Below are 26,962 nucleotides of genomic sequence, written 5' to 3'. Positions count from 1 at the left end.
AAAGATAACGCTCAATTACTATACTTCTCTACATATATTTTCTCTAATCTCTACCACAACGGAAACATTTTCCTTCCTTCTGCCATTTCTCCTTTTCTCCCTTGGTGACACCTAAGTCTTCCGAGGTCTTGGAGTTGTTGGCTGATGCGGGGAAAGTCTTCCGAGGATTTGCATTATTGCGCGATTTTCGCCGTTCCGTTTTTTCCTCGCGAGGTTTGACAGTATCTTTACCTCGCAGGATTTCTTTCCGAGCCTTCACCTCGTGGTCCTTGCGTCCAACTTTTCGTACCCAGGCTAACCAGTCCACGAAATCCCCAGGTTCCTCAATCGCATTGGAGAGCCGTTGTTCCAGCGAGGAGTTTATTCCTGTTAGGATCATGGATCTCATGACAACTGGTCCAACTCATGCGTCCCATTCTAGATTTTGCATTTCATTGATGTAGTCGTCGATTGGGCCAGTTTGCCGGAGTTTATCCATCTTCTGCTTGGCCTGTTCCTGACTTGTACGGTTGCCGTATTGGGTACAGAGCTCTTGCTTGAACCGTTCCCAGGTTCCGATGCTGCTATCCAAAGCTAACCTCTCCGTGAAATTTCGCCAAAAATTCGCCGCACTACCGGTAAACTCGAGTGATGCCCACATAATCTTGGTGCCGTTATCCCATTGGACCTTTTTCTGGAGACTGATTAGGATCTCCATCTGGTCGATCCAGAGTCTTACGTCTTGATCGGCTTTTCCGGAGAAGGGAATGTTGGCTTTTTTGGGTGCATCACCTACGGTGGCACGAGGGGGGTGCGAGAGTTCTTTCTCTCGTTGGCGCCTCCTTCCCTGTCTTCGTTTTTTATATTCCAGCCGCCTGCGGCGTTCGTTTTCCGAATCTGAGGAGTCCGATGAGGATGATCCTGGAGGTCCTGGTCCACCAGGGGCGTTACCTCCCTTATTGCCATTCCCGTTGCCTCCACCTTGTGCTCCTTGACCTGCTTGCTTCCCTTGTTGGCTACTACGCTCAGAGTTGCTTCTTGGTGCTAGGCTTTGGTCCTCGGGGTCTTCACTGGATTCGGAGCCAGCTGGAGAGGCGACTGGTGATTTGGGAGGTGGTTGGGGAGGTGGGCCTGATCCACCGCCACCTGTCTCTGGGGCCAGTGGTCGTTCCGCAGCCGTTTTACGGGCTGTTTCCTTCATTTGCTCCATCATATCTTCTAGGGCCGTCTTTGTTCCGGAGAACCCATCTACCAGTGAGGCCTGCTGCTGCATAGTCCTCTCCAATTGTGCCAGGGTGGCTGCTACGCCTTCTGGGACTTGGGCTGGGCCTTCTTTTGGCAGCTGTTGGATCCAGTCAGCCAGCATGGTTATATGCTGGGCCTGCTCTTCCTGCCGCTGTTGGTGGGCCCTAGTAGTGTTGACGATCTGCTCCAAGACTTGGCCGAGATTCGTAGTGGTTGTGGCTGTCTCTGCCCGCACTTGCGCGAGGATAATCCCTTCGCGACGTTCTCGTTCTTCTTGGTCCTGGTTGAACTTCATCTGCAATTCGCGGATGAGTTTGGTCTGCTCTTCGTGCTGCTGGGCGAGCTGCGCGGAGTGCTGCCGATTGATGTCCCTGATTATAGGGAGGTCTTGGACGCTCACAGAGAGGTCTCCAAGTCCGCGACTCAGCTGCTGAACCACTGGGTCTCCTCTCCGTTCGATTTCCTGCCCGATGATTTCTCCAAAGGGGTGCTCGATACGGCGTTCCTCCACGTCCATATTCGTGTCTTCGTCTTCGTCCGTTTCCCTGGGGACCGAGGGCCTCGGAATAGAGGACCTCTCTCTGATTGGCGTTTTGTACGGGGAATAGTCTCGATAGTCCCCTTGCCTGCGTGGGCGGGGTTGGACATAGGATTCGGCCGGCTGAGTCGACCTGAAGAGGTCGCTGATCGGCATGTCCAGATCCCGCCTGTGGCGCTGTCTCGCCTGGGTCTCGACTATACCTCGATCTCTCACTGTGATTGAGCTCTCCATATTGTAGTCTTCCTCCAATCGTTGCTGATGACCCCTTGACATTGCTAAGTTGCTCGATCCTGAGCTGTGGCTGTCTTCTGCACCAGGGTTGAACGACGAACCAAGGGACGGGGTGGGCTAATCCGTAGGATTGCTGTCTGAGGGTGACTTTGATGGGGAAAAGTTCAGGGTAGTTGAGGATCTCCGGGTCGTGTTCCTCGAACGTGCAAGTAGTACCTGCTTCGATAAAAGACCCGGCGTACTCGAGGTATCCGCAATAGAGGTGTTCGGCACTGCCTCTGCGAACGACAAAAGAGGTGGTGCAAGTAAAGTTGTTGATAGCTGCTGTTGCTACTCGGGGATGCATAAGGATCAAAGAGCCCTTCTAATAGACTACTTTCTTATTCTTTTACTTGAGCGCACGGTGACTATCCGCCACAAACAAAATACTCTCAAGTATTGGTCTAAGCAAGTAGTTGTCTTATCGGGACGTTGATAATATGCAATCGGTGAAATAATAGCGTAGTGGATAAGGTACAATATAGTGTTTGGGGAATGCCAATGCTAAGCGATAGTTCTGTAGCTTTTAAACTTGTAATATTGTAAACCGGATTCCGCTCGCTGAGTGACTGATGATGCCACTAAGACGAGGCAGAACCCTACCCTATTTATAAATATTGGAACCTATGCCAAGGCCCGCTTTCTAATACTACTAATACCACGATAATAGAATAAGACAATCAACCCGAAGATAGCCCCGATAGAAAAGCGCCCCCGCATAATTCTGTTCCTCCATTCTAATTCTAACACGTAACCATGAACCCTGCAATTACCAGTAACCGAGCTGTATCATACTATTGTCCTAGAACTACTTCCTTAAGTAGAATGGCCTGCAGCCATTAACCCCGCTTCTATTCCGTTCCGGGTGAGACACCCAATAGTAAGCGTGTTCTCACAATAGCCTAATACTGGTGTGGTCGCACCCGGTGCTCCCACACCCCTCGGTACCTTTCTATGCTTGTTCTTCCGCTACCCGACCATACCCGCATCACCACCCATTACTCGTATTCTTCCTATTTCCTCAACCTAGAACAGTGCTCGTAATTCCTGTAACACTCACCCAACTGACTAACGATCCAGGGATTCACGAAATAGCGGCCCATTGGGAAATCTCGGCTAGTTGGACGGCGCCAACTGGAGATCTCGCCGGATAGACAACTCCGCTGGTTGGACTAGAGCAGCACGCCCTGGGTCAGGCTGATGGAACGCAGTCTCCATATATTGAACAAAACAACATGCAATCTGAATGGTGGGATAATTAAAGAGTTTAGGAGTTAACGTTCCGAGTGACCAAAAATATTTCGTCCCCAGAGTCGGGCCAATATTAAGCTCTAATAGAAGCCAAGAATACCCTTCCATGAGCTTAGGTATAAGTACATGTACGTTTTTTTGGAGTCAAACAGTTCAGATACTTCAAGAACACCAAGATATCAATGTAGTTCGGAGATATTCGCATCCTATTTGATTCAACCCTTGGTATAAATAATTAAATACCCAAACAACGAACGAATTAATTCACTCATAGAGAGATAAAGCCACGATATGATATGAAGTAAGTGGATTGGTAAACTCTATTGTTCCACAAAGCATCCCAGTAGGAGGGCATAAGCCCCGACCATCTGTCCACACTGGTTAGGGTTAGACACGACTGCTATACCCTGGACATCCCACAAACACAATCAAAGCTAAACAGTGTATGCTCGGACCTTCTCTTCTGAATCTCTTCTGTGGATAATAGACTCAATCAGAAGAGATCACTCGACCGAGTGATAACAAGCGTGGGTAATTACAAATTCAGCACCCTGAATTAAATCGTCAAGTACACGGTACCTATCAGTGAAGGTCTTTCTTTACTCAAGAAATTAAAACTACCCTCAAAGATTCAAAATTCTCTCCCCCCCCCCTTACCCACCTCGACCCCTCATAGTCCTTCTTAGCAGTGTTTGCAGCATCGTGGAAAGAAACTACCAAAGCTTCTCATTGATATAAAAGAAGGCCAGAGAATCATATAAAGGTAAATATTACTAACACTGGTACTTCTTTCAATGTTCTTTCTCAGGTTCTAACTCAATTGAATAGTTCCTACTGTTCAATTCCAAGAATATGCCCCCTGCCCGCCAGCCCGCCCGTCCTCCCGCCGGGGTTAATGCCTTGACAAATACGAAGACCGCTCAAGAGGTTCGTCAAGCAGCTGAAAGGGCCGCTGCGTTTCTTGCCCAGAGAGACCTCCATAGCCAACCAGCGTCCAGTATAAATACAGGCAATGGAGCTGATAGGCTTCACACCTCCTTTGAGTTTGCTTCTCTATCTGAATATGAAGCAAGCTTTCCTGCACGTGTAATAAACGAAATGATCGATCGTGGACAGATTGGTCCGGAATGGAGGGAACTGGCTCGGACTCGAGCTATCCAAAACGTGTTAAACCGGGGTTCCCTAGTCGAAACCGGATCGTCCCTTCCCAGCACGTTGGGAAGTAACACTTCGCGTCCTATTATTATGGACACACAGATGAAAAGAAGTACGGAGCATGCTTTAACTACAAGCATGAGTGGTGCGGAGCAGGGGCTCCTGCCACATTTAGAAAGGTCTTCACTTTCAGCGGAATCAGATGCACCTTGTACCACTCGCTCGCGATCCGTTCGTGGACGAGCGCGCAGAGCAGCGTTGCCACGTGCGGGAAGGCAAACGAACCCTCCTCGTCCGTTACCTATTCAAGGGCCCAAAATGGAACCGTTTGATCCTGAAAAAAGTCGTGAAGAACTGGCCAGGTTTCTCGGAGCGTATATGGATAATGTAATGCCTGGTGTCAATCCCTCCTCCCTGTCAGCGGCTGACACAACGAGGCTGATAAACGATATGGAGCAAATGATCGTTGCAGGTACTGGGTTGCCAACTGGCCCTAGTGCATATCCCGACATATCTGCGGGTTATTTAGGTAGCCCTGGCAACAGCGGGCAGGAAGGAATTATGAGCGATGAACTTCCACCAGTGGGGTGGGGAATGTCCAAGGAACGGTATATGTGGCTGATCGCCTATATGAAACGCTACATGCCACTTGACACCCCAGCAACACTTAGTGAAGATGAGAGAGCAGAAATCATGCTCGTTTTCGATCGAGCCATGCTTACGGACAGCCTCAATGTTGAAGTACCTGATATCAAACTTAGTGAGAGCATTGCTCAGCAATCCAGGGATAATTCAACGCAATCTATTTCGGAGGATGTGAGCAGGTCAGACACATGTTCTCACTCGGCCAATTCCATTTCCGCCGTTGACAAGAACCCACCATATACTGCAAAAGCCTATACCGAAGAAGATTTGAGCCGGCTGGCTCGGGTTTCCTACGATATTGCCATGAAAAGAGTACGTGAAGGAGGCGGATCCCAGAATGCTCTTAATCAGAGGGACGAAAGCCATGATAAGTCCGATATTGACCAGCATCAGTGCTCGATTTCGGAAACTTTGCACCAGGTGTTGCTTGAACAAGTCACAAACTTTTTAGGGGATAGTAAGGTGGACGCCCAGAAGCCAGACTTTCTCAAGCAGGGAAATTCAACCCCTGCCAAATCTGATATCACTTCCCCCGGAACTCGTACAGCTCGCAAAGCGGTTACCCGTCCCAGAGGTGGGCGAGGCAGAGGCCGGGTTACAGGAAATGAACACCACCAAGGCCGAACTCAACAAGCAGACAACCCAGACCAGTATATTGCACCTGCATCAAAAATGGCTCCTGATGCTTCCACCATGACTGAAGACAAACGTGAAACACTTGCTTCCTACATGGAGAGAACAAAGGCAATGAAAACTTCGTCTGGCCAGCGCGGAAACAAAAGGGGAAAATCTCGCCAAATTGAGGATGAGACAAAGACGGCAGTGGCTGATGAACTCCCGGTTTGCACCAATCCTCATTGTCAATGTAATCAGGCCTTGCCTCACGAGGACTCTGCCAGCGAAGCCGGCGGTGGATCGGGGCCGAAGTTCTTTGAACCGGTGAGTCCTTTCATCACTTTACCCCTCTTGCCGTCTTCTAATAACTGGATATTTAGCCTACCTCATCCAACGGTGCCGATTATGGCAGCGACAGTGAAGCTTCCAGCCCCATGCCCTTCAAGGAAACATTCGAAGAAGCCCTTCTGGCTACTTCAGCCTTTTCCGAGCGCGTCAAAGTCACTCCACGCAGCGGACAACGCCAAACGACCCACATGTCTGGTGTCGACGAGTTGCTTGCGAAAGCCCAAATGTTGGAGCATGATCAGTGCCCTCAGGAAGCCGAGAAATCGGATAAAGATGGGTTGGCTGCCGATGGCCATCAGCAGAATAAGCCACACACGCCTCTCGATAGCCAGACTCCCGAGCTAGATGAGATGTTGACCGAGGCCAAGAAGGCGGAGTTGGATATGTTGGTCAAGAAATATCTCAACTGCACATTGGAGCCCGAACGTATGGGCGGCGTGGTTGACTGTCACTATCGTCAAAGCACCATCTCGTCATCCCTGAAAGAGCGCGACCGCCTGTTCCACGCCATGGATGAGTTGAACGCACCGCCGCCGAAACCAGCATGCACCAATAAGACTCGCCCCAAGCGCGAGAAGGTTAGTGCCTGTGGCGCAACAAACAGCGAAATTTACTCCGGATTCCGCGCCGTTGTTGCTGAGCAGTTCAAGGCTCCCTCCAAGACCTCAGAGGACGGACCTGGTCTCAACCTTCCAGCCTTCCTGTTGCCTGGACTTTACGACTATGTGATGAGTCAGAAGAACGATGGTGCTCCCGCTCCCAAGCCCCGCCGCCGCCGCGTCAAGTACAAGACAGTTGTAGCCCCCATTCCTGCCGACCTCAAGAGGGAGATTGATCACTGGGAGGTAGAGTTCAAGGAGTTGGGGATTCCGGAGGAGAATTACATGAAGTGGATGACCGGCAGGTACAATTCGTACTGCAAAGGCCTCGCGAAGCTCCAGCAGCTGGTTACCGATATGAAGCAGGGTCCTTCTAGCCCTGAAATCAACCATATCTTGAAGGCTGCGCAAGGTGCGACTGGGGTGGCGGCTGACACTTATTTGTTGAAATCCAATGCGGAAGGTTCTTCTTCTGCTGAAACTCCAACCCGTAAGAAGTGAAATGTGGGACGGAGTTTATGTCACAAACTGAGCAGTGTCTCGGGGTGGCCTATATCTGTGTGGAGAAGTGGGGGAAAATACCAAATGGGTTTCTTTGTGGGTGGATAACTGGGGAAAAAGTGGGAATAATCAGGGTAGCCTTGTTGAAGAACATGAGTATCATTTGTCTTGTATGGTGGTCTCGGTGGCCTGAAGAAAATCTTTGAGGACGAGTATTAGTATATCCAGTAAACAAAAAGTGGAGAAAGATTTAGTTTAGTCACCTACCGTCACAAGAAATTGAAATGATCTACCCAGCTAGTTGGCAATATTCCCAATGCAGCTTGACAGAATAGTCGGTGATAGAGCTTCTTGTATGTCTTCAGTTTTCTAATTCCTGCGCACTCTAGTGGTAGCAATACTTCCAGGAATGATTTGTCTTATTAAGAGGATGTGATAGGCATATGATCAAGATCTGCACTGTAATTCTTTTCGCAAAGAAAGTGCTTAGATGGCAAAGTGTTTTTAATTTCCCGCTAAACCAACGTAGAGTGTAGAAGGTTGAGGAGAATGAATAATCAAGGTCAGAAAACTTAGACAAGAGATTGGCAGACGAAATAAAACAAGTGCTACTAATCCTGGAGGACAGCGCTCTAGATATATATCAAAACGTATCAATGATAATATTTTATCAATATCGCATCCATAAAAGGTCATAGGGCAAAAGTCTGTTTTCTTCCTGTGCTGGTAGGTATGCACAGTAGGAGGTCTCACATACATGTACCCTTACAGATGAAGATCTTTGAGGCCAGAGAACATCTAGAAGTCTAGCATAAGATCTCACACTGACGGACTACCTCTCACTCCTTTTCTCATCTTCTCATGCAAGTATCAACCTTGTTCAGAAGACGGTATGTTCGGGGAGTTATAGTACATGTAGCTTTACGGTGTTGTCTCCGTTACCTCTGACTGGTTTTGTCTCCATTTCCTCTCAGTAAGACTTTTTTCCTCTCTGGGGAAACAGCAGAAATGGTTACATCAATGTATCGATTATGTCCCTTATTCTAGGAGGATAATACTTGTGATATGAGGACTACTTATGGGACTATATCATCATCAAGGTCCGGACACCTGGAGTAGGGATAGAGAGCTTGCTATAACTGTAGAACTACATGTAAGTGGGCAGGAGAAATGACTGGATAATTCAAGAGTTTTTAACCCTAGGCCCATCTATGGTATCAATACGGAACCCGCCACATGGATGTAGTATACAGTATACTTGTATATCTAATAAGTATATAGATATACCGATATGCAATGTGTTATTTAAAGGTTTTGATTGGCCAGGTTTGAGGGGTTTTCTTTTTCTCTATCAAATATGTTTGTCAGTAAGTAGATATTCTATCAAATATGTTGGAGTTAGTAGATATTCTATCAAATATGTTTGAGTCAGCCAGTAGATATTGGTTCCAACATACCTTGAGTCAACCAAATAGTATATCAGATATGTGCACAGGGCATCTTGGGGTTCAGTGATCTTAAGCGTTGGTAAACTGATATTGTTTAAGCCATAACAGTTCCTACTCCGGCCAAAGGCCGGAAAATGCTTGTATACACTAATACTATATCTTCTCCCGAGAGTTTAATAATTATATATTTGGGAATCGGCCGCTCTCTTGAGTTTTTCTATAAATAAACCTCTTCGCCCACAGCCGATGTTCTCATAAATCAATCACCGGCACCACTCGCCTCTTTTTCTTTTGGTGCCCTCTTTTTCTCTTTTCCATTTTGGCCAGCTTTTTCTTTCAGTCCCTTTTTCATCCGCCTTTTTAGAGGGAGACATCTTTCCTCTCTTTTCCCGCCGGCCTTTTTCTCCCTCTCCTGACGACCTTTTTCTTTCTTCTTTTTTTTCCCATTGGCTGACCCGGCCCGCACCGTGAGTTGGGCGGGGGGAAGAAAAAAAAACCCGCCCCGCACCGGAGGGGACTAGGGACTAGGTCCCAGATTTTTCCTTTTCGCTGTTGCGGCACCCCCCATCTAGCGGAGGGTCCCACTGGGTGTGCAACCAGTGAGGCCTGACTCGCAAACCCTTCTCCAGGCCCCATGACCACCATTCGCAAGAATGTGATCATGGCCCTATTACTGGCTTCCCCTTAACAATGGTTTTGTTATAGGAACCGTGAAACTACTGTTGGAGTGATTTCTGTAGGGTTAGGGTTACTAGTAAAAAGAGTTGTTTCCTTTTTTTGTAATCTCCTGTTTAGCGTAATTAATTACGATTCTATTCAATAACCTGTTCTTTGTCATAAAAAACTCTTCTTTCCACTAGCAAAAGTCTTTTCAACTGGTTTTGTAACTTCAATCGAGTTTTCCTATAATATGGCCGGGGAATGTACATGTATGCACATAGACCAAGAAGCTTGTTACACAGTACTAAATTTCTCAGGCCATATTAGCAGCTAATAGTCCCGGTAGTCGTCTAGCCACACTGAGCCAAGCACTTTCTATCACGTTCAATGATATTTTTAACTACACGGGCCCGAAAAACAACAAACAATCTGCCAAAAATCATCAAATATCAGAGATCACACCTGTAATAATCAAAAGAGACCCGTTAAGAAGCCCGCAAGCTCAAGAAGTAAGTATTTCATCGCGGGGGCTTCCGGGCTAGTTAGGTCGCCGGCGTTCAAAGCTAATTCACCTCGGCGATATAGGTTATGTCGCCGGTTATGGGCAACCTTTGTCCAAACCGGCATGCCCACACAGAACACCAACCCGATAGATTTGTACCCCGGAGAACCACTTTTCACTTACGCACCCTCCTTGGGATCAGTGCCACACCCACCATTCAAGTTTGATTCGCTGACCACCAAATTTACTCCTCTTCTATTTCCTCACGCTTCCAGGCTCCCACAAGCACAAAGGGTAGCTCTGATACCGCTACAGCGCATCTGAATCCAGGCACGTAAGAGGAAACTTGAGGGGTTAGGCACAGAGAGACGGTAGTTACACTTACTACTTTCTCTGCAAATACGCTCTGTTTGTATCCCCGCTAGGCAGTATTCAGCACCCTCGAGGTGTCTTAATGGGATAGTAAGCTCTCTACCTTCAATTCCTATCGGTTTCAAAGGACTAACAGTATAGGAAGTAGAGACCCTACTCGAGGAAAAAATTGTTCACGGATCGAGTAGACTCTTACTGGATAACCAGGGTGGGAGAGCCGTGCTTTTGGGTGGTGAACGTAACTCAGGAAGAAAGGGGAGAACTGTATGTATGTATACCTTGTATGCATCTTATTTCACCTCAGGGGCTAATCATACCAGTAGGCAATTATTCCCGCGGTGTTGAAGGGGTTCACAGCGACAAAGATGATTGAAACGCCAGTGCGCCACGCGTTCATGTGCAGTACGGATACCAACTTTCAGCATAAACATGGGGGAATAGAAAGAACTACAGGAAGCTGTTCCTCTGAAGTCGGGGAAACAATGAATCACCCATTTCCAGAGACTCTGTCTACTACAGTTACCAACTTTGGTGATGCAAAGACACTTGATTCACGACTGTCAATGGACAGGACCCATTCAAATCTTAGTGTGGCAATCCCATATCCAAAGGAAAATCTGCCTTCGTCACCTCCATCTTTGCCATTCGTTGCTCCTCTCCACCTTCAAAATACGGAGACCTATGAGCAATGGGTTGAACGAGAGAGGGCAGAGGCTATTGTCAAGAGACGGTCACTTAGTGAGATGGAACGAATAAGTCCAATGAAGAGGAGGTTATATTCTCCATCTTGTGCGTCTAGAGTAGGCTCACCACCGCGATGCCGGCAGCATAGCAACATGGACAAGGATTCAGATATTTGCAGTTCACAATATCTTCCGAAGTTGTTAGATGAGCCCGAATCGAAGATGGAATCTTCTAGAATCAGAATAGGGAGAGCTCGATGTAAGCCAACAACAAGCACTACTTCCGGGAGCCATGACATTCCAGGATGGCCCTCACCAAAGGGAAAGGGCGTTGCGGATGCCGCCGAAACGGATTCGGTGGAAGATATCTGGTTGGATAATTCCTACGACAACTTGGTTCGGTGGAAGGAAGAACTGAATGAATTCAGAGGTGGATTACAACCACAAGGCAGCCTTGCGTCAACATTGACGGGTGCATTCACAGCAGTATCAGAACCCGAGGAATCGCTTGCTCAAATTCTGACACGTCTCAAAGCCACTGGGGCTAATGAAGGAACTGGAAGACCACCATTTGATTTAATCAATCAGCATATCAATTGTGTCAATGGTGAGGCAGATAGAATTTACCATACACAAGGCGGGATAGAATCAAGCGGCCAAATAGTTGATGACTCACCGGAATTTATTTTTTCCCCGGACGGACAAGCCCAGACACATGCGGAACTCGAAGAACTTCGGAAAGAGGCAGCTACGTACCAGAGCGTGCGCGATGTATGCGCTAGTCCTCAACTAAGACCTCTAAATATGCAACGCATTCAGTGTGATCCTGATAAAATCAACTACGGTACCTTCGAATACGTTCCTTTCAATATCAACAGGAGCTCTACGACACCCAAGGTGTCCATGACAATTCCAGAGATTCCGATTGGAAATATCACGATCGAATCAAGGCCTCCTGTCCTGGTACCAAAGCCAAAGAGGAAGCGCACAAATTCTTTTAATAGGTTCATTGACTGGATGTATGAGAAAGTCATGAACCTTAGTCAAAGCGTCGTGGTGGTTCGAGAGAAGCGTTGGCACATTCCTACCCAGAGGTTTGTTCCTCGTGGCTCATCGTCCACTGGTTAGAGCTCAGTTGAACGGAACCCGAGGCGGCTATGATTTGGTCAATTCTTGACCTGTAGCTAAATATGCTGCATCTACTACGGCACTTCCTGCCTTACCACATTCATTTGCTTCTTATTACATTTCAAGGAGGATATAAAGGGTCCAACTATCTTCACCATTACCCCATGACTATATACTATTTCTACACAGCTTTAGCACTTATTTTATGTTTCTTCTGGCGATTAGATTCCATATGCACGTCAAGCATATCTTGTACTCATCGCAGATACGCAAGACCTCATATCTTTCCTTTTTGCTAGCTTTGGCGCTATGGTTATTGATATCAGCCCCCTCAACCTTTTCGAATGTCATATTGACAAGTCCCATTGGCTTTGAATATGTTCCCTCTTTTCCGACCCCACGTCCATTAAACTTCTAGCATGTTGTCAATCAATTTAACAGTCGTTCTTTATAACCAGCCTGCCTATATTTACATTATTTTAGGATAGGCATCCCGGGCAGCATATAGCTTCTCATCAAATAGGCTCTCTCGAGGTTGTTTCATGCAAGACATTAGGGCACGATTCAATCTAGCGTCCATCGGTGCAAGAAGAATATTCGAACAGGCGGGACCTCCGGGCAGCCAACTCACCGATGTTACGCACTGTACTAATCGTGTTGATTACTAGTCTGGCCACTGGATTTGTGGCGTGTGGTGGGGCTATGCAGAACGTACTCGACCTTTCTCTTTCTCGTTTTATTTCTTCCTGTATATTTGTGCTCAGGTTACCAATCATAGACCTACCTGGTTGTTTGGGGAATGCCAATGCTAAGCGATAGTTCTGTAGCTTTTAAACTTGTAATATTGTAAACCGGATTCCGCTCGCTGAGTGACTGATGATGCCACTAAGACGAGGCGGAATCCTACCCTATTTATACATATTGGAACCTATGCCAAGGCCCGCTTTCTAATACTAATGAGATAACGATAATAGAATAAGATAATCAACCCAAAGATAACCCCAGTAGAAAAGCGCCCCCGCATAGTTCCGTTCCTCCATTCTAATTCTGACACGTAACCATAAACCCCGCAATTGCCAGTAACCGAGCTGTATCATGCTATTGTCCTAGAGCTACTTCCCTAAGTAGAATGGCCTGCAGCCATAAGCCCCGCTTCTATTCCGTTCCGGGTGAGACACCCAATAGTAAACGTGCCCTCACAACAGCCTAATACTAGTGTGGTTGCACCCGGTGCCCCCACACCCCTCGGTACCTTTCTATGCTTGTTCCCTCGTTACCCGACCGTACTCGCATCACAACCCATCACTCGTATTACCCTTATTCTTTGACTTAGGAGCAGTGTTCATGTTTCCTGTAACACTACTCCCCCTTCCTAGACGTCGCCCTCGACCGTTAAAACCTCTCTATGATAAAAAAAACCCTTTGGGAAAAGTCATAGAGTAGGAAAGGTATCGAGCTAGTCTTCCCTAGTCCGTTGTCGTTTCGGAGGCCGACTCGAGTCAATGGCTGGCCCTTGACTCCGTGTATGGGGCCGATTATTCGTGGTTGGTTTGAAGTTCTCCTCCAAGAGTACTTCTTGAGGGTCGGGTGTTGCGAGTCGTTTTCGTGTATTTTGTTGCCTGCCAGGGTTGGGATCCTCTCGGTAAGGTCGCAACAACATCTCGTGGAATACGTCATGAACCTTCCATTCTACCGGAAGATTCAACCTATAAGCCCTATTTCCTACAGCCGCGGCGACTTCGAAAGGGCCTGTAAACTTATCCGACCATTTATTGTAACCGCCGAGGTTCCGAGTATCCAGCAAAACCTTTTGACCGATTGGGAACCGCTGAACTGCTGGCCCTGGCCTTGACGCCATCCTATCAAAGGTCCTCTGCAGCGTGTCTCTCGCTGACTCATGGGCTAGGAGAAGGTCTTCCAGATAGGTACTTCCCTTGGCATCCAGCTGTCCGATTTTCGCATCCGTTGGCCAATCTGTCCGTGGGTGGAAACCATAGTTGCAGTAGAACGGCGATTGTCCTGTCGACGAGTGTTTCGCATTATTATATGCATACTCGCAAATCGGTAGTAGGTCCTTCCATTTCTTTCCTGTTCCTGCGGTATAGGCCCGGATGTAGGATTCGAGGTGCTGATTGGTTTTTTCTGTCTGACCATCTGTCTGCGGGTGGAACGAGGTCGAGAGTCTTCTACGAATCCCTAGTCGTTCTGTAATCGCAGCCCAGAATGCCGATACGAACTGTGTTCCTCTGTCAGAGACAATGCTCCTAGGAAGTCCGTGAAAGCGCCAAATGTCTTTAACAAAGGCGTTAGCGGTCTGTTCCGCGTTGATTCCCGTCATTGGAATGAAGTGAGCCATTTTCGTAAAACGGTCCACAACTACCAATATGTTACGGAATCCTGATTTCTCCTTTGGCATTTCTACCACGAAATCCATTGAGATATCAGTCCAAGGTGTGGTGGCTAACTCTAGGGGTTGAGGGAGTGACAAGTGTCTCCGACGTTGCTTGGCTCTCTGGCACACATCGCAAGTCTTGACGAAGTTGGCTACATCCGTGGACATTCCTGGCCACCAGTAGTTCCTATCGATCAACTCAAGGGTTTTATCCCTTCCTAGATGCCCCGCTACGGGTCTGTCATGATGATCCTCAATGACTTGTCTGACCGCGTATCCTGGCACTACCCAACGACCATCGTGGGTGGCCTCATTCGATCCCGGGGTCCATTCAGTGGCAAGCTCCGTTATTACGGCATCAGCTCCCTCTGTCCCGAAGACTTCAAGGTTTGCGTCAGGGAGAGGTTCATCCCGGAACACTCTCCGAACCCATTGTCTGTCCTGTTCATACCAGTCTTGTAACGGCTGAGGCAGCTCAGTACCTGGTATGTCGTACCACTGATCCAACGGAGTCCATTCTCCTTCGGGGTTGCCAATGATTTCAGGGCCCGTTTCTACACTGGTCCGTGATTTTCTGACAAATTGTTCTGCGCTGAGCAACTGTTTTACGGGTTGTTCACGCATTACTCCCCCTTCCATAGCGAACTCTGGGCGCCTTGTAAGTGCATCTGGCTTGCCATTCTTTTCGCCTGGTCGGTAATGAATCCTGAAGCGAAAAGGTGCTATCTTTTCGGCCCATCTGGCTTGTCTTCTTGACAACTTCTTGGTCGTTGTGAAGTACTGTAGGTTCTGATGATCCGAATGTATCTGGATAGGAATATCCGTTCCTTCCAGCCAATGTCTCCAAGTTAAGAGCGCAGAAACTATAGCGAGCATCTCCTTGTCATAGATCTCGTAGTTTACCTCTGCCTCGTTGAACTTGCGAGAGTGGTAAGCTACCGGGTGTAGAATACCGTCCTCGAACACCTGAGAGAGTACTGCGGCCTCAGCCCAGTCACTCGCGTCAGTTTCTATGATCGCTTCACGGTGTTCGTCGTAGTGTCGTAGTATTGGGGCAGACGTAAATCTTTCCTTGAGTTCGTCGAAAGCATTTTGCTGTTCACTGCTCCATCGCCATACGGAACCTTTCTTCAAGAGATCGGTCATTGGTCGACAAACCTCGGAGTACCTGTGGATGAACCGTCGTAGGAAGTTGGCGAATCCGAGGAAACATTGAAGTTCCTTGACCTTGGTGGGTGGTAACCATTCCGTGATTGCCTTCACCCTCTTAGGCGAGACCTGGTTCCCTTTCCCTGATAGTACAAATCCCAGGAATTCTACCTCCTGTTTGTACCATTCCGTTTTCTCGAGGTTCCCGTATAGATGGTTTTGTTGCAGTCGCTCCAATATCTTCCTCACAAGAGTCGTATGCTCTTCCTTAGTCTTTGAATATATTAGAATATCATCCAAGTAGACTACTACGCCTTGATCCAAAAGATCCTTGAATATGGTATTGACCATGACCTGGAACGACGCCGGTGCATTGGTTAAACCGAAGGGCATTACCCTATATTCAAAGTGGCCGTACTTCGTTCTGAAAGCTGTTTTTCATTCCTCGCCAGCAGCAATCCTAATTAAGTTATAGCCATTTTTCAGGTCTATCTTAGTGAAGAACTCTGCTCCTTTCGTCGAATCGGCCAACTCTGTCATGAGTGGAAGGGGGTAGCGATTCTTGACCGTAATAGCATTTAAGCCACGAAAGTCTACGCATAACCTTAATTTTCCATTGGCTTTCTTCACGAACAGGATCGGTGCTGCTGCCGGGCTGGTGGAGGGGACTATTTTGCCAGAGGCTAGCATTTCGTCCAAGTACTCCCGAAGTGCCTTTTGTTCCACTGGGGAGAGCGCATAGATCGGTCCCCATGGAGGCTGCTTTCCTTCCATAAGGGGAATGGTGTGATCCCATTCAGAGTGATCAGGTAGTCGATCGGCTCCCTCCTTAGAGAAGACGTTGACGAAGTCCTGGTACTCCATCGGTATAGCACTAGCGAGGGTCTCGCCTACCAATGCCCTTGCCCAGAAGGGGTGTTGCTCGATCATCATCGGTGTTTCGGGTGACGTCCTTAACAGCCTGATGACCAGCTCTTCTGGGTCTTCTTCGTATATATCATACATGGTCCTGAAGCATCCCTTCACTTGACAATTGATGTTGTCGAAGGTGACCTTGTTCTGACCCCAATGTATGGTAGGTTGATGCTCCTTGAGCCATCGATGTGGTATGACGAGGTCTTCTCCTGCGAATGAGCCAACCTCACAGACAATATCTCTGTCTAGATGGTTGCCAACGCGGAGAGTAAGGGGTTGGGTGATATGAGTACCGGAGTTAGGCATAGGGGTACCGTCAGCCTGTCTGATGATGAGGGGCTTGGATCGAGGTTGAGTTGGGATCTTGAGACGGTGGACGCAGTTCCAGGACATCACCCAGTCCTCTGTTCCGCTGTCTAGGAGTGCGTTGACTGTTTCTGCATGTTGGGTACTAGTTGCGGGATGGTTCCAAGAGATCTCAATCTCAAGGCGGGTTTCTTGGTTGTGTGAAGACATGTTCGTACGTTTTTTGAAAGTATAAGGTAAGGTAGATTGTTCTTGGGTATGAGTGGGTTGATGTTGATAGTTCTTGTTCTGAGAGCGGGGCGAGGGGGTTTATATAGAGAATTCGAGCGTTGATGAAGATCATAGTTCAACACTTATGCGCCAGGTGTTTTCAGAATGTGACCCCGCTTCTCAAAATGTGTGTAAAGAGAATTTAAATTGCGCAAAAATAACAAAACCGATAGAACATGACATAACTCGATCCCTTAGAAAAGTCTTTTTCCCAAATAAAACCCGTAACACAACATAGAATGAGACACCGCATAAAAAATAGAAATACCCAATCAATTTAGCTCTCCAAATTCGTAATCCTTGCCCTAAATGCCTCATTTTGTGGCCCCAATTTCCGTTTCTTATCACCCTCCTTTCCGTGGTCCTTTCTCCCGGAAGGATACTCTTTTCTTTTCAGGTTCGTCAACCTGACTTTACTCGTCGCCACGCAATCTTTTACTAAGTGGTTATCTCTACCACAACGGAAACACTTTCCTTCCTTCTGCCATTTCTCCTTCTCTTCTCTGGTGACACCTAAGTCATCCGAGTTTTTGGAGTTGTTGGCTGATGCGGGAAAAGTTTTCCGAGGATTTGCGTTGTTGCGCGATTTCCGTCGTTCTGTTTTTTCCTCACGAGGTTTCGCAGTGTCTTTACCTCGTAGGATTTCCTTCCGAGCCTTCACCTCGTGGTCCTTTCGTCCGACCTTTCGTACCCAGGCTAACCAGTCCACGAAATCATTTGGTTCCTCAATCGCATTGGAGAGCCGTTGTTCCAGCGAGGAGTTTATTCCTGTTAGGATCATGGATCTCATGACAACTGGTCCAACTCGTGCGTCCCATTCTAGGTTCTGCATCTCATTGATGTAGTCGTCGATTGGGCCAGTTTGCCGGAGTCTATCCATCCTCTGCTTGGCCTGTTCCTGACTCGTGCGGTTGCCGTATTGGGTGCGAAGTTCCTGCTTGAACCGTTCCCAGGTTCCGATACTGCGATCCACAGCTAACCTCTCCGTAAAATTCCGCCAAAAGTTTGCCGCACTACCGGTAAACTCGAGGGATGCCCACATAATCTTAGTGCCATCATCCCATTGGACCTTCTTCTGGAGACTGATTAGAATCTCCATCTGGTCGATCCAGAGTCTTACGTCTTGATCGGCTCTTCCGGAGAAGGGAATGTTGGCCTTTTTGGGTGCATCACCTACGGTGGCACGAGGGGGGTGCGAGAGTTCTTGCTCTCGTTGGCGCCTCCTTTCGTGTCTTCGTTTCCTTCGTTCCAGCCTCTTGCGGCGTTCGCCTTCCGAATCTGAGGAATCCGATGGGGATGATCCGGGTGCTTCTGGAGCGTTACCTCCCTTATTGCCATTCCCGTTACCTCCACCTTGTGCTCCTTGACCTCCTTCCGGATTGCCATGGTCTTCGAGGTCTTCACTGGATTCGGAGCCGGCTGGAGGGGCGACTGGTTGTTGGGGAGGCGGGTTAGGAGGTGGGCCTGATCCACCGCCACCTGTTTCTGGGGCCAGTGGTTTTTCCGCAGTCGTTTTACGGGCTGTTTCCTTCAACTGCTCCATCATTTCTTCTAGGGCCGTCTTTGTTCCGGAGAAACCGTCCACCAGTGAGGCCTGCTGCCGCATGGTCTTCTCCAATTGTACCAGTGTGGCTGCTACGCCTTCTGGGACTTGGGCTGGGCCTTCTTTTGGCAGCTTTTGGATCCAGTCAGCCAGCATGTTTATATGCTGGGTCTGCTCTTCCTGTCGCTGTTGGTGGGCCCTAGTGGTGGTAACGATTTGGTCCAAGACTTGGCCGAGGTTCGTAGTGGTTGCGGCCGCCTCTGCCCGCACTTGCGCGAGAATGATCCCTTCGCGGCGCTCCCGTTCCTCTTGGTCCTGGCCGAACTTCATCTGCAACTCGCGGATAAGTTTGGTCTGCTCTTCGTGCTGCTGGGCGAGCTGCGCGGAGTGCTGCCGAGTGATGTCCCTGATTATAGGGAGGTCTTGGACGCTCACAGTGAGGTCTCCAAGTCCGCGACTCAGCTGCTGAACCACTGGGGCTCCTCTCCGTTCGATTTCCTGCCCGATGATTTCTCCAAAGGGGTGCTCGATTCGGCGTTCTTCCACGTCCATATTCGTTTCTTCGTCGTCGTCCGTTCCCCTGAGGACCGAGGGCCTCGGAATAGAAGATCGTTCTCTGATTGGCGTCTTGTACGGGGAATAGTCTCGGTAGTCCCCTTGCCTGCGGGAGCGGGGTTGGCCATAGGATACGGCCGGCTGAGTCGATCTGAAGAGGTCGCTGATTGGCATGTCCAGATCCCTCCTGTGGCGCTGTCTCGCTTGGGTCTCGACTATACCTCGATCTCTCACTGTAATTGAGCTCTCCATGTTGTAGTCTTCCTCCATTTGTTGCTGATGACCCCTTGACATCGCTAAGTTGCTCAATTCTGAGTTGTGGCTGTCTTCTACACCAGGGTTGAACGACGAACCAAGGGACGGAGTGGGCTAATCCGTAGGATTGCTGTCTGAGGGTGACTTTGATGGGGAAAAGTTCGGGATAGTTGAGGATCTCCGGGTCGTGTTCTTCGAACGTGCAAGTAGTACCTGCTTCGGCAAAAAACCCGGCGTATTCAAGGTATCCGCAATAGAGGTGTTCGGCACTGCCTCTGCGAACGACAAAAGAGGTGGTGCAAGTAAAGTTGTTGATAGCTGCTGTTGCTACTCGGGGATGCATACGGTATCAAAGAGTCCTTCTAATAGACTACTTCCTTATTCTTTTACTTGAGCGCACGGTGACTATCCGCCACAAACAAAATACTCTCAAGTATTGGTCTAAGCAAGTAGTTGTCTTATCGGGACGTTGATAATATGCAATCGGTGAAATAATAGCGTAGTGGATAAGGTACAATATAGTGTTTGGGGAATGCCAATGCTAAGCGATAGTTCTGTAGCTTTTAAACTTGTAATATTGTAAACCGGATTCCGCTCGCTGAGTGACTGATGATGCCACTAAGACGAGGCGGAATCCTACCCTATTTATACATATTGGAACCTATGCCAAGGCCCGCTTTCTAATACTAATGAGATAATGATAATAGAATAAGATAATCAACCCAAAGATAACCCCAGTAGAAAAACGCCCCCGCATAGTTCCGTTCCTCCATTCTAATTCTGACACATAACCATAAACCCCGCAATTGCCAGTAACCGAGCTGTATCATGCTATTGTCCTAGAGCTACTTCCCTAAGTAGAATGGCCTGCAGCCATAAGCCCCGCTTCTATTCCGTTCCGGGTGAGACACCCAATAGTAAACGTGCCCTCACAACAGCCTAATACTAGTGTGGTTGCACCCGGTGCCCCCACACCCCTCGGTACCTTTCTATGCTTGTTCCCTCGTTACCCGACCGTACTCGCATCACAACCCATCACTCGTATTACCCTTATTCTTTGACTTAGGAGCAGTGTTCATGTTTCCTGTAACACTGGTTCTCCTCGATAAGCAGTGTATCTTAGCTTGAAGACAGGGCTGAAATATGGTGTCGCTATGGTGCTTGTATATACAAATATTTCCAGAGGTTTTCAAGTTTGTTGGTGAATCATTGACCTCCCGGTCCTTTCCTTCTCAGCCGCATGGGCATCAAGGGTGTGAGGTTCATCTTAGTCAGCATCATAATCAAGCACTCGCTCCCCAAGTATCCTAATAGGCTTTAGTTTGGAACAGCACTTAACGTTGCTGAGTATCACAGTTGCGTTTGATTAACATCGAGAAAATACGCTCTACGTAAAAAATAAAATTTTGTTGCAACCAAAACCTCTAGGGATGCAGTAACTTGTAGGGCGTGGTGGTGTGGCTACATGTATCTGTCCTGGCCAGGTAGATGTCGATCTGTACATGTACATGTATTTTATATCTTTTTTCTGCTCAAACCCGGATATAATATGGATGTATCAATCTGTCACCTGCCGCTTTGCTGTGAATTTAATAATTTTGAGAAGATCTATATCGACATTTCCAAGCTCTCTCTTTCGTTAATATACCTGCACTTTGGGATTATTGTCGTTACGAGTATGCCTGCAACGTATCCCTATGATCCCCTACAGGAAGTTGGGGAACATGTACAGTCATCATCATGGACTAGCACTCGCAGTCATGGAGTATCACTCGCTGAGTCATCACTCCGCCGCCCCAATCCACATCTCTACCCATCACCACACTACTCTACACCTGGAGATATCGTTCAGTGAGATACATGCTGTTACTTACGGAAGTATTAGTGATTGAATACACATCGCAGAGCAGAAGAACAGACAGTCCTTGTGGGATATATTTTGCCGGGAGTCATAATTAATGAACTATCAATCGCCGGGAGTCATGGATTCTCACTCGCGGTGCTGTAGACTCGTGTTCTGGGGTAAGAATGTGGTTTCTACAGCGTATAATCAATCTCAGCTGGGTGATAGAGCTATGAGGCGAGTAACTCGGGGTTACAAGAAGAGGGAGTTGAACTGGGTAACGTTTAGGGCAAGATGCAATTTGAGTCATAATGTATCACTCATTAACTGTGAACTGAAGTAGGTTTATAATAGCTTTCTGGGTATTGATGGTTTTTTCGTGATCTTATCGATATACTCGATCAGGAGTGTGTGCATGCTGTCGGGTAGATTGGAAAAATCTAACCCAGAAAAAAGAAAAAAACTGAGGCTTGGTGTTTTTATTGGTGGAGCTCAGGTCTATTCATTCGCGGCAAGAAAAATGGGTTTGTGTAAACAAATAACCATGAACCTCTTCTTCTGATCACCTTTTTTTTGTCTTTCTGTGTGGTATGAATGGGATTCTTGTAATATCAAAGTTTCAAGATGCCAGTCAGTAGCTCCAGTCTTCATCTCTCCTCATGGGACACCTGTAGCTTATCCGGTGGTCGAATCCAACCCGGAAGAGAAGAGTACAGGGAGCGATGGAGATTGTGATCAAGATCAAGTACTACTACGACCAGGTGTGTGGGCGGACTAGCAGCTATTACCTCTTTCGGGAGTCGTACGGTGATAGCTGCCGCACCGAGAATAAGCGATGGCATTGGGTTGCACTAACCTACATAGGGGAACATAGAATGGTGAAAAATCGTGCTGCGGTCAAAGAACTGATCCTATTCGCTACCATTTGATTGTCACAAATCTGTGTAAGTGTGTAGGTCAGCGGAGCAGAAGTGGCGGTTTTCTAGTTACCCGCGGCGTGGTTGCGGTTGCTGCCATAGTGAGAAAGTGTTCATTGTTTACCTCACAATGTATCGTCTTAGCAACCAGACCCTCTCGGTGAATCCTCTTAGCGTTGCTCCCATCACAACAAACCAACCAACCCACCTTCTCCCCACTTCTTCCCAAACTATTGGTTAAGGTCAAACGTTGTGCTTCATCCCCAAGCATAATTGTGATCTTAAAACATCCGTCACTTCTCTCCCCAACCTTCGCCTCCTGTTAAACAATCATATTCTCTTCTACTTCATTTCCCACGTCTCTATCTCTCATCTCTTTGCATAATAATCATTGACGTCTGTCTATGGTCTTTTCTCTAACAGATTCTTCTCCATTCTTCGTAGTGGTTTTAAGAAGAGTTTTCAGTATTCTACCGCTCTCAGCGTGTATCATCTCTGACAAGTTGCCTGAAGGTATGTAAAGGGTCGCGTCCTCCTTTTCTAATTTATACTAACACTCCACCAGTATCAACACTTCCGGACTTTAGCAAGATCAACATGTCCGCCAACACGCAGCTGCCTCGCGCCATTGGTAAGAGATAGTCTCTCTCAATAGGAAGGAAAGAAAATGGTCGAACTAACACATATACACAGTGAGGAAGTCAAACCAGTTGGATTCTCCAACGAAGTCAAAAAGCTCAACCTCCACCGGCTCTCGTAACTCGTCTACCTCCGACTCTTCATCCTTCACAAGTGTTGAAGGCTTCGACGCTTCCAAAATCCCTACCCTCATCTCCGCTTCCACCCTCATCTCCGCTCCCACCTCTCCCTTCAAGAACAAGTTGAAGAACCTTGAACCAATTCTTGACAAAGTCCCTCATACACCATCATCAAGAATCCCCAAGCCCAGCTGCCCCTCTCCCAAGAAGGTCATCCCAGGAAAGGTCACTCATGCCTGCAAACCTCAGTCCCCGATCAAGCGTACAGGCCCTACACCTGCTACACTTCCTCAAAGCAAAGTCATTGCTACTTCGGTATCTAAAGAACACAAACCCATTACTAAAGGCAAGCCACTCAAACTAGCCTTCGCCAAAGAAAATGCCGAAAAAGAAGCCACTCGAGCGGCCGCCAAGCAAGAGCATGCCACCGAGGCTAAGCCTCTTACCAAAGGCGAGCAACTCAAACTCACCTATGCAAAAGAGAAAGCCGAAAGAGAAGCCGCTCGAGCAGCAGCCAAACACGCGCACATGTCTATGGTCCTGCCCACAGCAGAGGAGGTAATGGCAGAAATCAAGCTTGAGACTGCCGCACGCATCAAGAAACGACACGAGGAAAGAGATCGTGTTGCGCAGGAGAAAGCAAAGAACGAGGCCGCAAAGTCTGTTGCATCTTCTGCACAGTCAACCTCCGCAGGATCTGCTGATCCATCGCTCACCAACGCTGAATTGATAAAGTTGAGGATGGCGAATGAAGCTAAAAGGAATGAGGAGGAAAGGGCAGAAAGAGAGGCTGAGAGGGAAGCTCTTCGTCGGAAGTGCGTGGAGCAGATCACACTGGGCACTTGGTCGCCTGTTGCATCTCCTGCGAAGCAATGCGAGAGCCAACCTATCATCCAAGTCCAGGCGACTCCAGAAGAGATACGTAGTGAGGATTATTTTCCCAGGGGTCTACCTCGTCCCATTCAGTCTGTCACCCAGGTTCAGGCGGCTCCAGAAGAGTTCCGTAGTGAGGATTACTTTCCTAGGGGATTACCTCGTCCCGTTCCACCTGTCAACCAAGTTCAGGCGGCTCCAAAGAAAGTCCGTAGTGAGGATCACTTTCCCAGGGACCTACCTAGTCCTATTCAATCAACTATCCCCAAGCCAGCTACCTTCACTCGAAAGCGTTCCAGCTGCGCCATCTCCATGCCTGTCCCACGTCAGAAAAAGGTTGTTTTCGAACTTGAATATTCCGACAACGACGAGTCCGATGAATCTCCTGAACCCACCTTCATCACACCTTCGGATTATTCCGATGGCGACGAGTCCGATGAATCTCCTGAACCAACCTTTATCACACGCTCTGAACCTATCGACTCTCCTGCGCTCCTCTCACATGCTGAACAAGTTGAAAAAAAGAATGTCGAAACAGAGAGGGCGCAGAACCTCGCAGACCTCAAGACTCAGCAGCGCAGAAGGTTCGGGTGGGTAGATAAGGTTATTGAGACCCGCACTTCTCGTCAGAAGTTTCCACCTATCGTCACTGGTTTCGAACACCTCGGCATCTATGTTCCCGATCCCAGGAATGGAACACCAGATAGGTGTACTTCATCTTGGGGCCAGTACCTTACATACCCTCTTGACAACGTGAACATGGATGTGTACAGGGCGAGGCACCAAGCAATTCAGCGTTGTATGGCGCATTTTGTAGCAGAGAGAAAGATTAGGATCAAGCAGTATCACTTCAAACATGAGTATGAGCATGAGCCATTCGAACAGCACAGAGGCTTTAAGCATGACTACTTGTGCATCGCGAACACTGAGGGCCCGCTTTACAACCATCACAGAACCATGTCTTATCGCAACTCACGCTTCAAGCATGATCCAGAAAAATGTTGGCAGTGCCACTTTGCCAAGATGCCTGAGATTAAGATCATCTGGGAAGAGGAAGACGAGCTTCAGGAAGATCACTGCGAAGAGCAAGACAGCTGCATGATTGAGTTGTACGATGAGGATGGCTTTTTGATCGAGGAGAATGTGTGCAAATTTGAGGATGCTTATGAAAGGGAAGAAGATTTCTACGATGACGAAGTGGGAGTCTATCAAAGTGATGTCCACACTGAGGAAAAGAAAGTTTTTGAGATTGGGAACAACCCCGATAATGAGGGGCTCTTTGAGGTGGAAGACGATTCTTACGAGCAAAATGAGATAAATGAACAAGCAACTGCACCTGACTACGTGCAAGAAGTTTCTGAAATGGTTGAATGCATCGAAGCAGAGACAATACCCAAGATGTTTGAGGAGAACCAGCTCATTCAGGTCCAGGAGAGATCCTCAACTCAACTCATTGCTCTTAAGGCAAAGGCCAACCTCTCTCAAGCCATCAACATCTCAAAGATTCAGCCTGTTCTTCTCAAGCATATCAAGTCACTTTCACCATCAATTCTCGCCAGAACAACTAAAGTATTCTACAAAGCGTTCAGGTCCATCATCCTTACCAACTCCCGCGATACCGCTGTCAAGCTCCCCCTTCAGCGATATTTCTCCGACCTCTTGATTGATCTCACAAGATCCCACAACTGCGCCCACATCGCTTCGCACCCAACAATTACATATCTCCGAGTAGTAGCACCTACCGCTCTTGTAACATCATCTGCTACATCGTCTACCGGTGTCTCCACCATCACTGGTCTTACAGCAGTCTCAGAAAACGGAGAGCTCACCAGTGCTATCAAGCTTCTTACTCAGTTTGCGAAGGAGAATGGGATCACTCGAGGACCAGTTAACATCATTAAATCATGGATACTTAACATGCCACCCTACAAGCAAGTTGTTTCGTGTACTAAGAAGGTTGGAAAGGTGATTAGACGTGTTTTCGGATATGTGAAGAACGCAAGGGCATAGAAGAATTTACGTCTTTAGGGAAGATGGGGTTTTTGTTCTGGGGATTTTGGAGGTTGTCCATGTCATTCTTACGATTGCCTTTTTTTTCATTGTTACATTTTGCTGTTACCACACCTCACTTTGTATTTATTATCTCTTGGGATGAGGCCGTATTAGAATAACGACATGCGTACAATATTTCTTTGTATCACTTTTGGGGGCGTCTGTAATTTTAGAAATCTAAGCCTGCCTATTTTTTTGTGTTTTTCTAGAGGAGGTTCAAAACATGATCATTTGACTCGATATTTTTGTAGTAAGAGTATCATTTAATACCAGTAAATTTTAAAAACTTTATGGCGTACAAGTTATTACACTTAGAGCTTCTTGCACCGTAGTTTTTGCTGTCTATTTGCCATTCTGTCGAGACTACTCTCTTTCTGATGTGACTTATTTCCTTCTTCACCCTCTCCCCAACATGAGAAGTAGCATGTCCATACGAAGATGGTCCAGTTATTCAGAAAGATTTCCGACGATTCATCTCTTCTCTCTCCCTCCGATTCAATCCCCCCATTCCGCATACATACTGCGCAGCGTCATTTAGCCCTACGTATCTCACTATCTACGGGACTACACGGCTTCACCTACGTACATGCAACTACAGCTATCTCTCGCTATAAAGATATTATCTATAAGGACATATTATTTATAAGGATAGGATGGCCCGGTCCCGTTAACCTTCTTAACGCCTAATCCTTATCCTTCTATAGCGATCATTCTCTATGATGATGCAAAATTTCGGTCCCAATCGTATCCTTATAGCAAGATATCACTGTACATGTACTACATGTAGGTATAAACCTCTTGGTCTCCACAACATTTAAATGTGGTCAGCATTTTACGTATAGTATACATTTTCAAGTTCCAACTCCTTCCTCTCAGAAAGGAAGGGGGAAAAAAAAGGAATCGAAAAAAATTGTGCTCCCAGAGGGGCTCAAATCCACGACCCCCCAGCCGATCTTCTCCATTAACCTCTTCTGCGATTATCTTCTCCTTCTCGTACTCGGTGGTGAAGCCACAGGTGCAGGGTTAGGGTTCCGCGAGGCCTTTTTTTACCTACCCGAGGGTTCGCTCTCGTGTTTACCGGCGACAAGACTTCGCCTCGTGCATTTCAATGAATATTTCTGTAGAGCGGTGGGGAACTTTGTCCGTGAGCGTGTGGGGGCATTGATGACCACATCACCCTTGCACTCATGGG

At 47.7% G+C, this 26,962-nt stretch overlaps 8 protein-coding genes across 8 annotated transcripts; 3 read left to right on the top strand and 5 right to left on the bottom strand.

Moving 5' to 3' along the window:
* Positions 1-43: 43 nt before the first annotated feature.
* H6S33_003207 (uncharacterized protein) lies at positions 44-379 on the bottom strand (the record flags this gene model as incomplete). Its single annotated transcript, XM_044834572.1, has 1 exon — positions 44-379. The coding sequence occupies one exon, from the start codon at positions 377-379 to the stop codon at positions 44-46; it is 336 nt and encodes a 111-aa protein (XP_044692414.1).
* Positions 380-403: 24 nt separating this feature from the next.
* On the bottom strand, positions 404-2,038 carry H6S33_003206 (uncharacterized protein; the record flags this gene model as incomplete). The annotated part of the gene is made up of 1 exon (XM_044834571.1): positions 404-2,038. The coding sequence occupies one exon, from the start codon at positions 2,036-2,038 to the stop codon at positions 404-406; it is 1,635 nt and encodes a 544-aa protein (XP_044692413.1).
* A 2,100-nt stretch (positions 2,039-4,138) lies between these two features.
* On the top strand, positions 4,139-7,149 carry H6S33_003205 (uncharacterized protein; the record flags this gene model as incomplete). Its single annotated transcript, XM_044834570.1, has 2 exons — positions 4,139-6,025; positions 6,082-7,149. The coding sequence occupies 2 exons, from the start codon at positions 4,139-4,141 to the stop codon at positions 7,147-7,149; spliced, it is 2,955 nt and encodes a 984-aa protein (XP_044692412.1).
* A 3,464-nt stretch (positions 7,150-10,613) lies between these two features.
* On the top strand, positions 10,614-11,942 carry H6S33_003204 (uncharacterized protein; the record flags this gene model as incomplete). Its single annotated transcript, XM_044834569.1, has 1 exon — positions 10,614-11,942. One exon carries the CDS (start codon positions 10,614-10,616, stop codon positions 11,940-11,942), a length of 1,329 nt encoding a protein of 442 aa, XP_044692411.1.
* Positions 11,943-13,398: 1,456 nt separating this feature from the next.
* Positions 13,399-15,876, bottom strand: H6S33_003203 (uncharacterized protein; the record flags this gene model as incomplete). The annotated part of the gene is made up of 1 exon (XM_044834567.1): positions 13,399-15,876. The coding sequence occupies one exon, from the start codon at positions 15,874-15,876 to the stop codon at positions 13,399-13,401; it is 2,478 nt and encodes an 825-aa protein (XP_044692410.1).
* A 45-nt stretch (positions 15,877-15,921) lies between these two features.
* On the bottom strand, positions 15,922-16,914 carry H6S33_003202 (uncharacterized protein; the record flags this gene model as incomplete). The annotated part of the gene is made up of 1 exon (XM_044834566.1): positions 15,922-16,914. One exon carries the CDS (start codon positions 16,912-16,914, stop codon positions 15,922-15,924), a length of 993 nt encoding a protein of 330 aa, XP_044692409.1.
* A 337-nt stretch (positions 16,915-17,251) lies between these two features.
* Positions 17,252-19,366, bottom strand: H6S33_003201 (uncharacterized protein; the record flags this gene model as incomplete). The annotated part of the gene is made up of 1 exon (XM_044834565.1): positions 17,252-19,366. The coding sequence occupies one exon, from the start codon at positions 19,364-19,366 to the stop codon at positions 17,252-17,254; it is 2,115 nt and encodes a 704-aa protein (XP_044692408.1).
* Positions 19,367-22,491: 3,125 nt separating this feature from the next.
* Positions 22,492-25,728, top strand: H6S33_003200 (uncharacterized protein; the record flags this gene model as incomplete). Its single annotated transcript, XM_044834564.1, has 3 exons — positions 22,492-22,600; positions 22,653-22,718; positions 22,781-25,728. The coding sequence occupies 3 exons, from the start codon at positions 22,492-22,494 to the stop codon at positions 25,726-25,728; spliced, it is 3,123 nt and encodes a 1,040-aa protein (XP_044692407.1).
* Positions 25,729-26,962: the final 1,234 nt, after the last annotated feature.

Source organism: Morchella sextelata (assembly GCF_020137385.1).
Source record: "Morchella sextelata strain SCLS chromosome Unknown scls_14, whole genome shotgun sequence".
Lineage (NCBI taxonomy): Eukaryota > Fungi > Ascomycota > Pezizomycetes > Pezizales > Morchellaceae > Morchella > Morchella sextelata.
Note: the sequence above shows the minus strand (reverse complement) of the source record. Positions and strands in the feature narration are given on the sequence as shown.